This window comes from Pinus tabuliformis, chromosome 5_1, assembly GCF_031772625.1.
Source record: "Pinus tabuliformis cultivar Carrire ecotype Pingquan chromosome 5_1, CPIR1, whole genome shotgun sequence".
NCBI lineage: Eukaryota > Viridiplantae > Streptophyta > Pinopsida > Pinales > Pinaceae > Pinus > Pinus tabuliformis.
The window spans coordinates 57,310,071-57,322,967 of record NC_142305.1 but is presented as its reverse complement, the minus strand read 5'-3'; the positions used below and the strand labels follow the sequence as shown (position 1 = coordinate 57,322,967).

Below are 12,897 nucleotides of genomic sequence, written 5' to 3'. Positions count from 1 at the left end.
ATGAGGCATGTCAAAATCCCTTGGTGAGAGATAACAGCCCATGGTTGGACTACAACTTGCAGGAGAAATTGCTATTTAGAGGAGGACAGCTATGCATTCCTAACTGCTCGATGAGAGAGAACATTATTCAGGAGAAGCACAGTGGAGGTCTAGTTGGACATTTCGGCATAGACAAGACACTCGAGTAGCTCAGTCATTTCTACTTTTGGCCAAAGATGCAAAGGGATGTACAATGGTTTGTGACCAGATGCAAAGTGTGCCAGTTGGCTAAAGGTCACAGTCAAAACACGGGACTGTATACACCATTTCCAGTTCCAAGCAGACTGTGGGACTTAGTCAGCTTGGACTTTGTCTTGGGTCTACCTAGGACACAACAGGGTTATGACTCTGTGATGGTAGTAGTGGACATATTCTCGAAGATGGAGCATTTTATCCCTTGCAGAAAAACCAGTGATGTCACTCACAAGCCCACTTGTTTTTCACGGAGATTGTCAGGCTACATGGGTTGCCTAAGTCTATTCTTTCAGACAGGGATATGAAGTTTACAGGGCACTTTTGGCGTACCTTGTGGAAGAAAATGGATACACAGCTGAGTTACAGTTCTGCTTATCACCCGCAAACCGACGGACAAACAGAGGTGGTAAATAGGAGTCTGGGAAACCTGCTACGAAGCTTGATTGGTGAAAATTCACGGATGTGGGATCGAGTGCTTGCCCATGCAGAGTTCGCTTATAACGACTCGCTTAATCACAACACAGGTTACAGTCCATTTCAGATCCTATGTGACATGCATCCCGGTGGAGTACATGAATTACAAGATCTCGGACTGCAAGAAAGACGAAGTGGAGATGGAGAAGATTTCGCTAACGCGATGAGAGATTTGCATGACTAGGTGAAAATTAAATTGCAGGACAGCAACCAAAAGTATAAACAACAAGCAGATTTGAAGAGAAGGGAAGTACAGTTCAATGTGGGAGATGAAGTCCTCGCGCATTTGCGCAAGGAACGCTTCCCTAGAGGTGCATACAATAAGCTGAAGTATAAGAAGATAGGTCCCTGCAAAATCCTCCAGAAATTTTCAGCGAATGCCTATGAGATACAGTTGCCACCAGGGATAGGCATTTCACCCATCTTTAATGTAGCAGACCTGTTCCCTTACACTGCTAACCCAGAAGAAGAAGAAGACAAAACCACACGACCTACACGGAATACCCAGGATGGAGGAGAAACTTGGATGAGACAGATGCCTTACGTTCAGCCTCCCGAAATCGAGAGCATTCTCGATACTCAGGTGGCCAAACGAACTCGATGGAAGGAGTATTTGCAATACCTGGTCAAGTGGAAGAACCGTCCTATTGAGGATAGTTCGTGGCTTGATGCCAGGCAGATTGAGCAGACAAGTTCTTCAGTCGAGAAGCTCATGGACCGGAGCCATGATTTCTTTTTGCCCCGGGAGCCTGATGCAGGAGCATCCAGCTAAGGCACCATGACCGGGTGTTGGTCTCTGCCAGGTTGGAGAGTTGAGTTAGCATATTGATTGTTTTATATGTTCAGTTTGTCAGAGTAGGAGGTAGGATTTTGTTTTATCTTAATCTCAGTATTAGTCAAAGGTAGTTTGGTCGGTTAAGGTTATTTACTTGTTTGTCTTTAATAAACAGTAGATTAATAATTGTCCTGTCATTTTTAAGAGAAAAAGACAAATGTGTCTAAATGTAAAATCTTTCCATATAGGCAGAACCGAATACTTAATAGTTATGTAACTATAAGGTCTACAACTGAAAGTAACTACACAGTTCTATTAACTGTAGACAAAGCATATAAATGTAACAATGAAAATCATTGACAAAGTTCAACATTTTCAGATACAAATAATAAAAAGAGACAGGGCACAAATTCATCTATCATCCATCTGTATTATCGTCTATACATTGTGCAACTATATTTTTTCCGTATTGTTTAACCGATTCAAATAGCAAGCAGAATGCAGGCCTACAACTTTATGTTTTTTCTTCCTCTCTTAAAAGAAGACAGAGCATTGTAAGTCGTATGTAAGTTCCAAGACCAGAACGGACAAGCACGTAACCAAGCTACAACGAAACAATTGAATGAAGGAAACAGAGTCCAGACAGCGTGATAGAGATGCCAATGCCAGAACAAGGGTTTGTATCCCACAGAAGAAAATGGTATTGACTAAACAGAGCAAATGCAGACAGATAAACCGGACGAGTAAAGCAGATACAGGCCATACAATGTCTTTTTGATTTCGAAATCGACCATCAAGACAAATTACCAGAACAACTACAGAACTTCCTATTCGTGGAAAAGTATTACAAACACGGTTGCAATCAAACAATTTATAGCTCGAAGGTGTTGAAGCCAGATTGAAGGAAACGACAGCCAAATCACCATCATTAAAGCTAAGGTAAATCGAAACCAATGTTTCCTGAAAGTCTTCCTTTAAATTATAAAATGAAATGTATAAAGATACATAGCAAAATTCCAAAGTAATACACGGACAGTCACATAAACCGACGGTCGACAAACCCTAGGTGAGGGTTTTGGGACACGGCTCCCATACATTAACAGTTACAACCAACAATCACCGAAACGTGAAAGCCTACAATAACAAAATGACCAGGACGCTAGTTACAGCCGAGAGTCACATTGGCTAAGCATTGAAGGAAATCAAACCCTCATTCTCATAGGCCTATTCTACAAAAGAAAACTGAAGTCTAGTTGCATTGGCAGAGCCTACCCGACAGAGGCCGGTCGAATTGTTCTGAGCAGACCCAACTACAAACCCCAATACCTGTAAAGGAGCCAACACATAGTTGTTAGCACAAGTTGACAGAGGAAAACAAAACACAGTGCATGAAAGCAAATATACGAGGGACACATTTTCCATACCTGAAGGATTTGCAGCGAGAACAGAGAACAATCCTCTAACCCACGAATTCCAACCAACGACTGAGACAAAGGAGCGGCCACATTAGGAACAGGAGAATGAAAAAGGCAAATTGAATCATGGATAGAAGAGACTACCTGCATTGAAGCCAAAGACCGGAGAGCGCCACTGTTTCGAAACCTGAATGCATGCCAACCACTGAGTTTCACAAACGAGACAACTTCAAACCAGAACCCGAGCTCGTGGAGCAAAGACCAGTTGGAGCAATTGCAAAAAGAGCACATAAATCTACTTACACAGGCAGCGGCAGAACCATTCTTGGTTGCCCAACGAACCAGGGTCAAAGACTATCCAAACCAACGTAAGAGCCAAGCAGGTATAAGAGACACACTATCAGGCGAGAAAACAAACCAGAAGGCACGCCCAGAATTAGCAGCATAGCTGCATACATAGGCACCAAAAACCTCACCAGAGCAACCCTCGGCGAACAAATGTAAAATGGTTGAATGAGCGATGGAGGAAGAGTTTTAGTGAAACGAGAAGCGGGAAACGCGACCTGAGGTGAGTACATAGTATTGAATGCAGACATAAATGCCATCTATCACTTTCCAGAAATATCCGAGAGCATTGGAATCATAAACTAATCCACAACTTAATCATATTTTAAAATCATTTAATTATTGGTTAGTCCAAACAGAGTTGGGCTGGTCCCATCAGAATCAATAAATGTCGGATGCCTCAACAAGTATTATAAATCACACAGATTGAACTCCACCAATAAATAGCGCAATGCAATGCTGAATCAAATAGTACAATTTGTAAGAGCATGGAACATGCTAGGGAACCAACTGATTATGGCATAGGAAGCAGTAGTGTTTATCTCTGTGCTCCAAGTAATAGACTCATCATCATCAAAGCGCAAATAGGCAGATAGGGCTATTGTGTGGCACTTAGGATGCCATACATTAAATAACGGATGGAGCTGACTGAAGATTCACTTGATAGGCACATGATTTTAGAATAATGGTGGATAGAACTCGCTAGTAAGTTTTAGTGCCGAGACATCATCAATAACATTACCTAACTTTGTTGACTCTGCTGCCTCAGCCTTATGAGCATTGCAACCCCATACATGAATATTTAGTCTACGACACTGCGAAGAATTTGGGTTTAGAAATGAATTATACCAATCAATAACATCTGATTTCTGTACACTGGTTAACTCATCTGCTTCCAGCTCCAGCCTTTCAAACAAATACCTGATCAATAGAATGTAATATATGGGGCAGATTAGATTCTAAACATAAATATCATCTTGTATTGGAGAACAATTAAAACATAAAATTTGTTCCAAGCCTTCTGATTTACATCACATCAAAACCATGAAACCAATTCCCATGGTTCCTAAGCTGCTCTGTTATGTTTTTCTAATCAAAACCACCTTCAGCAACTTTAAACATAAGTTGATCGACCTAAGTGTAGACGTAAGAGCATGTGGCCATTGATTGAAAATGTTCTTGCAGTAAATCCTTAGAACCGGATCTTGAGAACTAATGCAGAAATTTTATCTAGGAATAGAATCGATGCAATATCCTTTGTGCCTTGTTATTCCATACCATTATCATTGACAAGAATATGCACCGTTGTAATATGTAGTGGGCTAGTAAGTTATGGCATTACTGCGTTATAAGGCTCTAGGAAAGCTGTACAAAAGCTCGAGCAATATTTAAAAGACAGATGTTCAGTCTTTTTGATAGAATCTTTTGGTTAAGAAGACAGTTATCTTTCATTGAAGCAAAAAGTAGTTTAAGAATTGCATTTTAATCTGTATAACCCCACAAGTTAGACAACTGGTAAGTGTGCATAAAAAAGGGTCATTAGTAAACAATACCTTTTTTCCACAACTTCTCTCCAGTGATGACTAGTCTCATCAAGTAAAGATGCATCTTTCTCTAATTTCTTTGCTATTAATGTAACTTTGTATGTTTCAAATTCTTTATCATCCATCTCACCCTGGAACAAATATACCCAAACAAAATAAATACAACACACTTTGCAATTGAAATTGTATCCAAACACCACTGAAATGTTCAAGAGTAAAATAAAAATGGCTCTCTAAAACAGCATGTTCTGCATTTCCTCAGTCTTCAGAATGCAATATAAGATGGTATCAAACTTGTTACTAAGGAGGTTGAGCAATTAGTATTGTCTACTTTGCAGTTATATGATCCACAAGAGAAGACACCAGATAAAAAATTGTTGAAGACCAGAAAATGGGCCAGTTGGGCAGAGTCGCAGACTAGGCCACTAGCATTTTGGATAATCAAGCAACGCCTTATAAATTGTGTACCAGAAAGACATAAGCTGTACTTTGGAACTAATACAAAATGAAACATGAAATCAGAAAATTAGAAAGCAAGCCGGTTTTGTACATACAACAGATATTAGAGACAACAAATACAAAGGAGAACAAGAAAGTTCACAGCTTATTGAATTCATTCAAAGTTAACAACTACAGTATAAACTTTGAAGGTCGTACCAGAATTTGCTGCAATTTATCGATAAATGCATCTATTCTTTCCTGTAAATATGGTGGGCTATGCTTCGAAGACAGAACACAGAAACAAAATCCCAGTACACGATATATCATCCTACAGCCACATTTCACAGCATATCCAAGCTGTTCCTTTGTCCTGCATTTTGCAGAATGTAAGTGAAGTTAATAGTAGTTATAACTTCCAACTTAAAATGACTTCGTTATAAAATCGAAATTAGACAGTTCACTGAGATATCCCCACATGAAATTTTTAACTGTTTACGAATGTCTGCAAGAAACAGCAAGAGTATGCTCAGCAGGTTCACTTCAAATAAATGAAATATGCACAAGATGCATATGAGTGAAGAATATTGAAAATTCTCTCTACTCATTTAAGCATCAGTACACCCCTTTTGGGGGTTAATTTGATCAGATAAGGATTAAAGATTAAAGGAAGGCAATCAATACCGTAACAAAAGCACACGTACAGTCTAGCTAGCCAGTTAGCCAACCTGAGAATTCCGTCCATGGTCCAGCTCAGTTGAAGAATATAAGTTACAAAGTAGATAAAGCTAGAGTTAGAGAAAAGTTTTATGAGTGTCACTACTCTGGTGACAGTTGAGTTTTATTTTGTAAATATGATGTAAATTCAGTCGTACAAGAGAGAAAAAGTAGAGAAATTTATAACTTGATGTAAAGGTTGGAAGCCAAAATATGTTTGGTGTGCCCCCTTTAATAAAATATAAAGAACAAATTGTATAATTAAAAATTTCATTTTGCAGGTTGGCCAAGAATGGAACCTAAATGGGGAATGCTCAATATAGTCAAGTGATGTAAGAATAAGTTTTTTCATGTCTTATGGGGTGGTTCTCCCCCATTTCTTGATTCTTTAATCATGCATTAGGTGGCCGTGCAACCCTGATAGTACTTTCAAGCGGTCCTCCCCAACTTCATTTGCGAAATTTGATATATTATAGCTAATTTTTTAATAACTCTGAGAGTTTCAGGTGGTCTCAAAGACGGACTGATTTTGGACTCAGTCAGCTTGCGGCTATAACTTTTTATAAATAAATTTAAATTTGGTGGAACCAGAATCATTGGTAAAGGGAAAATTAAATCTTTTATATGGAAAAATTAAGTAAGAATTAGTGTAAAATTCGAGCAAGTGTATTTTGTACTAGTTCAGTATCTAAACTTATTTTGAAGAACCGTCCAAAATGGTAGTGCAAATTCCAGTACATTGAGCAAATGGAAGAGGGAAGATGGATTAAGGTTGGATTTAATGACATATTGTGCAAAAGAAAGAAAACTTGGATGCAAAAAAATAACAAATGGTTTAGTAAATGGGGTATTTGCTTGAACATGTGTCCTATAAACAAACAATAAAGAGATAAAAGCTTTTGTTAAGTTCCACAAGCGTACTTGGGATAAGGAGCTAGGGAGAAAGAAATATATTGAACTATTTAATCCCACTCATAATCATCAACCAAAAATAAAGGCCGATATTTCTTGGAGAGTCAAAATTCTTATTGCTCAGTTAAGGACTAATTTTCATCAACTATGTTGTGAAACAAGGCGCTCAAAAAGGCCAAAAGAAGCGTGGGAGGAAAGAGTATGTATTTTTTGTTCTTCGGGAAAAGTGAAAACAGAAAAATATTTCATTTTAGAATGCAAGGTATTCAAAGACAACAAGGAAAGTTATGCAAATATTCTAGCAACTAGCTCTTGGGATAATCTGTTCAGTGAGGGGTTTGTCGTGAAGTTGGGAGCGTTTATTGTGAGGCTTCATAGGAAAAGCACTGAATACAACAACAAGATGAAGAAGCAATATGTCCCATAAGCTATCTTTAGCCTCGTGGTGCTGAATACAACAACAAGATGAAGAAACAATCTGTCCCATAAGCTATCTTTAGCCTCATGGACGTTAAACCAATTTTTTTTTTTTTAATCTTTTGTTTGGCAGATCCAAATTGCAGACCTCAAAGGATAATTGAATGAGAATTAGAAGAAGAAGATATAATGTTAGGAAACCAGCTAACAAAAAGATAGAAAAGATAGATCAATGCCTTAGAATTCAGCCTCTTCAAGGGGGCAACTTCCTTTACATTACAAAAATGAACAATTATTGGATGACACAAATGACTAAACCTCCCTTCTATATATAGGAGTCTAAGGGGTCATAATATAATCAAGCTGACCTAACAGTAATAACATAAGGGCACAACAATAACAACAGTGAGTTTCTATGGGGCACACTAATAATAATATGGTGACAATAGGGGCACAATAATAACAATAAGGGATACAATGCCAATAGTAATGGGGGAATCACTAGTATTATAGGGACCTAACATCCTTGATCCAAAATGGATCCAGTTTTGCCTCCAGATCAAAGTCTTCAGATGCAGATGAAAGTAAAATCAAGTTGAAGTGTTCGTCGATACGATTCCAACAGTGCGAACAACACGTAAATCCAAGTCCAGATGAAGAAGTTAGAGCCAGTCAAAGTTTTTGGGAAAATTACGGCAAAAGTCAAAAAGTCAAAGGTCAATAGTCAACAGTCAACCAAGTCAATGCCTACATCATCAAGGACATGTGTCAACCTAGGAATGAGCCATGGGTCTTGGATGATGTCAGCAAAGGAGGTGACATGGCAGATTGTGATTGGTTGATATGGGCCAATCAGGTCCTGACACGTGGCAGCCCGGATTTTGCCCAATATCACCTATTTTCCAAAATTTTGGGGATCAGGGAGGATCGAACCCCTGACCTCCCGGAAGGTTGAGTTTTTCCAGAGGGGCCGTACCAGATGGGTTATGGTGGATCTTGTTAAGCTTATGGATGATGTTGTATTTATGGTAGTGGATTGGAGGCACCGAGAAAAAGGGCCGACGGTCCGGGTCAACCCCATGGCCGCCAGACCCCTTAATTAGTTTCGAAATTATCCCACATGCAATGGGATATGGTAAATGACATGCCATATATATCAAACCAAACCACGTATATCACAACAACAGAGCGCAGAGATATGCCACCAAAGTTTAATGTAGATAATGTTATTCAATCCATATCAAAACGCTGGAGTGTTAGGTGGGGGTTTCAACCTGCCGACCTCCAACTTTATATACCAACGCCTTCACACATGCAGGCTAACCACAATGCCAAGGGCAGAGCTTGGTAAACCAAGTGCCCATTTTTTTTTTAACTATTGCAGGTGCCAAACTAGTCAAACCACCAACGCGCAGACCGAGGCGGTATTGTGCAGACAAAAGTGGTTTTATAGAGGGCAGATGCGGTTTTGGATTTCTCCATGGGGTCTGGAGGGCACAAAGGCCAAATATGGGCAAATTTATACTCGTTTGAGTCTAAATTTCGAGCTGAACGCAATAGTGAGATCCTTTTTCTCATTTGAGTCTCTGTTTTTGAGCTTGTCTATAAAAGCATTTTGAAGACTAATAAAGTGGTCACACTGGAAGCTAAGGACCTGGAGAGGCAACCAAGAAGTCTGGTGAACTCCGTTATCAAATTGTCGCTGTGTTGATGCATATGTTTATGTTTCAATTTGATTATGTGTTTATGTTATTTGCAATCTTTTCGATCCATTGCACTAAGTAACATAAGCAAAATTCACATAAAAGTCTATAATACCTTTTTCATTAACAGATCAAGTGGTATCAGAGCAGCAAGGTTTTTAAGGTCTGACAGGATTGTGTGAAGATTTTAATGCTTACTAGGTTAAGGCTCGAACGAGGTGAAGGTGAACTTGTTGAGGCGAATCCAAAGATTGGAAGGGTCTTTTCACAAAGAAGGATGACGGATGAAACCCCACTTAGGTCAGAATCTCAATTTCTGGATAGTTTCATGTAAGAGCTCAATATTGAATCTGTTGTATCTTTGTAACTGTGGATCTCAAATATCTGAAATCGCGTTCTGAAGTAGCCCTTTGATTCCGCCTCCTAACCCCGCAAATCTGATCAATATTGGATTCTCCAAGGAAGAGTCATGCCAAATCTCCCACGGTGACCTGATTATAGAATAGTTCAGTAAAACGAACTTGTATGAAGTGCCACATGTCACTATTTTGACCTTAGTACCTGAAACTGATATACAGAAAACTACAGGCCGTCCTCTTTCTGAAACTTCTTACGAAATTTCAATCTGATACTCCGAACAAAAGTTATGATAATTTTCCCCGGGTCACTTGTTTGGAATGTAATTCGAGAGTTTGCAAAAACCCTAACTTCCTCAGATCATATCTCTGAAAATCTAGCAAGACAAGCTATGAAATTTGGACCTGAAGTTCAGAACGATTTCGGCTCAAATGGGTTTTTTTTTAGCTTCTGAAACATCGTAGAAAAAAAGTTATAGCGAAAATTTCACGATGACCTGTTGGAGCAGCAAAACCCTAGAATCCAAAGCTCTGATACCAAATGTTAGGAAACCAGCTCACAAAAAAATAGAAAAGATAGATCACACCTTAGAATTCAGCCTCTTCGAGGGGGCAACCTCCTTTACATTACACAAATGAACAATTATTGGATGATACAAATGACTAAACCTCCCTTCTATATATGAGTCTAAGGAGTCACAATATAATCAAGCCGACCTAACAGTAATAACATAAGGGCATAACAATAACAATAGTGGGTTTATATGGGGCACACTAATAACAATATGGGGACAATAGGGGCACAATAATAACAATAAGGGATACAATGACAATAGTAATGGGGGAATCACTAGTATTATAGGAACCTAACATATAATAAAACATTCAACCAATTTTGAGAAAAGATATTGATTTTTTAAGGGGTTCCGGAAAAGCCCTAAGCTTGTCTAGAATTCTAGAAACTTGTAGTAAAATCTTCATAATTTCCAAAACAGTCACATTGAGCTAGGAGTTGAAACTTTGAAAAACAAATCTAGAACTACATGCTTAAAACCTTTTAGCTTCAGATTTGCATCAGATGGAAAGTTAGAATCCTTGTATACTAACACCATTTACAATATAATCCCTGCAAAGGAAGTTAACATAGTACTGCTTCTAAAGGGAATCAAGATGGGCCCAGTGCTGAAGAATTCATACCAACTTTTCAGCCTCCTTACACCTTTCTTCAGTGAAAACTGTATATAAGAAAGTATACAGAGGGGAGACACGACCTTTGAGTGGGTCAATATATCTTGACAAAAAGTAACAAAAGCATACTCAAGTCCTAAATGTGAGGAAATTGAATACTTTGATGGACAAATGAAAGAAATGAAGATGATATGAGAAAATTAAAAGAACTGTGGAAAACTCTTTGGGAAGTGTTACCACTTATATTGCATGAGTTCTATGCTAGTGATTTTTTTCACTACCTTTGTGATTTTCATAAAAAATAAGTTAAATGGTTAGGGTGTTCACTTGGTGTTGGGAGCTAAACTTGCATGTTTTTACTTACCTTTTTATCATATTTTCCTTCACATTCGCACTCCGAACTAAGTTATTTCATATCGTAAGTCACACAGGTATACCTCTAATCATGTCTTTATGAATTAATTAATCATTGAAGCATAGTCTAGGAGATTATTACCAAAAGCGCTTGCTAAACTTTATCTTGTGTGCAGATTTCAGAGTCAAATGGCTAGGTTTAAATCATTGAGCTAATAATGCTATTGTTAAACAACAGCTGCACGACAAAACTGTTTCAGACTTATTCTTCCTATATTTTCTATTCAGTTTTGGCCTATTATAACCATTGTGTAATCGCAGGCAACAGTTACCTTAATTTCAGGAACTGTTATGTATAAGAGGGGTTAGAGAGTTGGAAACAGGAGTTTGGCATACGAGAGAGTTGAGCTTCGTAACAATAAATGTATTGATGAAATCTACATCTTTCCGATCTTTTTCTAAGTTCTTGGGTTCATCATAGCCCTGATCAGGAAGTTGGGCCCGCTCTCTTGATCAGATGCTGTTGAAATAATGTGTGCTTAGTTTCCTTTTTTCATTTATGTATTTCTTCTTTTCGCTGTAATGGTTTGATGTGAATGTTGTGAAACTAATCGCTGTTATAAGTTAATTATTGCTGTCATTTCCGTTTGTTGTTACAATTGTTTATTTATTAATGAATCCTTGGCCAATTCTAGGTTGTACAATTGTTACTTGCATATATATTGCGCGTTAGTCTTGTAATAACCAATAGATCCTGGATTGAAATTTAATGTGGGAAAGGGTTGAATAGTATAATTCACACTTGGACACCGACATTTTGGTGTTGTTGCCAGGGAGGCTATCAAAGGTGAAAGAGCACAATTGACGTTGGTCACTGGATCAATCTCGCGTCCTGGGGAGAGAAGTTTTCTTACTCTGCTCCAGGTTCCGAGCTTCATTATTTTTGTTTTTATGTTTTTCCTTCGATTGATTGCATAGGGGCCACTCTCTTGCCCTGGGGAGGAAAGTTTTCTTATCCTACTCCAGGCCTTGAGCTTAAGATTTTTCTGCTTATTCTGTTTTCATTTTTCTTTGCTTTTAAAACCTTTCTCTCGTCCCGAGGAGGGAAGCTTTCTTACCTTGCTCCAGGTCTTGAGCCTGGAATTTTCTTGGTTGTTTTGTTGTTTTTTTTCTTTTCTTAAGAATTGCTCTCTCACCCTGGGGAAGGAAACTTTCTTACCTTGCTCCAGGCCTCGAGCTTAGGGTTTTCTTCACTTTTTCTTTTGTTTTCTTTTATGTTCCAAACCATTCTCTCGCCCTGGGCAGGGAAGCTCTCTTACCCTGCTCTAGGCCCTGAGCTATGCTCTAGGCCCTGAGCAATGAGAACTTTTAATGTTTCATTTGCATGAATAGAGATCTAAATAAAAGGGGAAACGGAGGACCCCCAAAGAGAGGAAGGAAGAATTTAGGTAGGAACACCTACATCCAGGAAATCATAGCGAAAGCTGACACTGAAGCATCTTCACGAGCCTCTGTTAGGGTGAGGACTCACACGAAGTCTAAAGGGCAGTCTATTGAACAACCAATACCACCCTTGGGAGTGTGAACACCACTTTCAACGATAGAAGGAGAGGAAGTATAGAGCAAGGCATCAGAGAAAATAAAAGTACTCCTTTCAACAACAGAGGTAGAGGAAGTAGCAATTAGAGGGTCAGGAGAAGAAATCAGTCCAAGTGCAGTAGAAGGAAACTTGGGAGGATTTGCTTCACCACGTGATCAGGAAAGTGCTGTTAAGCGACCTCAACCATCAATTTTCATACAATAGGAACCTATTGAGATTCCGAGTGATTATTGCAGGGTATTCATGGCACCTCCAACCTCCTCGATTGAATTCCCAATTGGGGATATTAGAGGTGATGCACCAATGAAGCCCATTCTACTGATCACTTTGCCTAACTTCCATGGGCTTTCCTCAAAATATCCAGACTCATTTCTATTTGAATTCGATATTATGGGGGTACGACGATGTAGCTAATGCTCAGAAAT

General features: G+C 38.8%; 1 protein-coding gene across 1 annotated transcript in view; it reads right to left on the bottom strand.

Annotated features, from left to right (window-relative positions):
• Positions 1-3,386: 3,386 nt before the first annotated feature.
• The window catches only part of LOC149163430 (nardilysin-like), a 694,409-nt gene continuing 684,898 nt past the window's right edge, over positions 3,387-12,897 (bottom strand). Inside the window, exons 17-19 of the mRNA XM_089431708.1 lie at positions 5,445-5,598; positions 4,797-4,918; positions 3,387-4,164 (exon numbers count right to left, since the gene is read on the bottom strand). Of these exons, the coding sequence (XP_089287834.1) occupies positions 3,921-4,164; positions 4,797-4,918; positions 5,445-5,598 (520 nt within the window). The 3' untranslated portion in view covers positions 3,387-3,920. The remainder of the gene's footprint in view (positions 4,165-4,796; positions 4,919-5,444; positions 5,599-12,897) is intronic.